Source organism: Cynoglossus semilaevis, chromosome 16 (assembly GCF_000523025.1).
Source record: "Cynoglossus semilaevis isolate Cse_v1.0 chromosome 16, Cse_v1.0, whole genome shotgun sequence".
NCBI classification, from domain to species: domain Eukaryota; kingdom Metazoa; phylum Chordata; class Actinopteri; order Pleuronectiformes; family Cynoglossidae; genus Cynoglossus; species Cynoglossus semilaevis.
This window is the reverse complement of record NC_024322.1, coordinates 16,494,665-16,496,001: the sequence shown is the minus strand read 5'-3', so window position 1 is coordinate 16,496,001 and position 1,337 is coordinate 16,494,665. Positions and strand designations below refer to the sequence as shown.

The window sequence follows — 1,337 nt, the reverse complement described above, 5'->3', positions numbered from 1 at the left end:
GTTCCTCGTAGAACTTTCACGAAGTGGCCTACTTTGCGGAGAACAGACAGGACCTCCTGAACGGCATCAACGAGTTCTTGGACTACAGCATCGTCATCCCACCCTCAGACATCGAAGGGAAGGACCTCCTGAAAACTGTGGCCGACTTCCAGAAGCAGATGTTACGGAAAAGGAAGGAGCGAGAGCTGAAGAAGCAGCACTCGTGGAGCGGAGTGGAGCAGGACGACAAAGGTGAGCCGTCACTGACAAATGACTCCTACTACTATTATTATTATCATTATTACTAATATTATTAATTAGTTGATCAAAGCTCATGTAATGGAGACTTACGTACATTCTCCCCAGTCACGGGTCCAAAGTTGGAGGCGGACAGAGACCAGGAGGTCGACCCACTGAAACGCTCTGGGATCCCGTTTGGAGGTTTGCTCCACGACATTAACCGTCGGTACCCCCAGTACGTCAGTGACCTCAAGGACGGCCTGGACATGCAGTGCATTGCTGCCGTCATCTTCATCTACTTCGCCGCTCTCTCCCCCACCATAACCTTTGGTGGGCTGCTAGGTAAACCGGTAAACCACTGCACTGACTAACCAAGTACAAGAGAAGTATTTATAATGTACTGCAGTAATACTTTGTAATGATTATGACAGGGGAAAAAACAGAGGGGATGATGGGAGTTACTGAGCTCATCGTTTCAACCGCCACCCTGGGCGTCCTGTTCTCCCTGCTGGCCGGTCAGCCTCTCCTCATCATCGGCTTCTCTGGTCCGTTACTGGTGTTTGAAGAAGCCTATTACAAGGTCGCTCACTGGTTCCACAGATACTGCAGTTGTACATGTTTTTGACAGAAACACGTACCTCATACTTTTCTATGAAATTTCCCATCAGTTTTGTCAGGCTCATCGTAACAGGAACAAGTACCTCATACTTGTCTATAAAATTTCCCATCAGTTTTGTCAGGCTCAAAACTTTGAGTACCTGACCGGTCGGGTGTGGATCGGGTTCTGGCTCATCGTCATCGTTCTGGTGATCGTGGCGGCCGAGGGAAGCTTCATGGTTCGCTACATCTCACCGTTCACCCAGGAGATCTTCGCTTTCCTCATCTCACTCATCTTCATCTACGAGACCTTCTCCAAACTCATCAAGGTCCGGTTCTGGAGAACTCACTCCCACAGACAATGATCGACAGAACTCTTTTCCTTCCGTCTGACTCGTCTTAACAACGGATTCTCTTTTTTTCCAGGTGTTTAAGGAACATCCGCTCATGGCTCTGTATCCAACTGAATTTACTGTTGGGCTCCAGGACGTCGACGGTCCACTCTTCAATCAGCCCAACAC

At 48.8% G+C, this 1,337-nt stretch overlaps 1 protein-coding gene across 1 annotated transcript in view; it reads left to right on the top strand.

Annotated features, from left to right (window-relative positions):
* Positions 1-1,337, top strand: part of slc4a3 (solute carrier family 4 member 3) — a 44,012-nt gene that overhangs the window by 37,893 nt on the left and 4,782 nt on the right. The window contains 5 exon segments of the mRNA XM_025063911.1: positions 184-217; positions 366-561; positions 651-799; positions 951-1,145; positions 1,243-1,337. The exon segment at positions 1,243-1,337 is cut by the window's right edge and continues 4 nt beyond it. Coding sequence (XP_024919679.1) covers positions 184-217; positions 366-561; positions 651-799; positions 951-1,145; positions 1,243-1,337 — 669 coding nt within the window.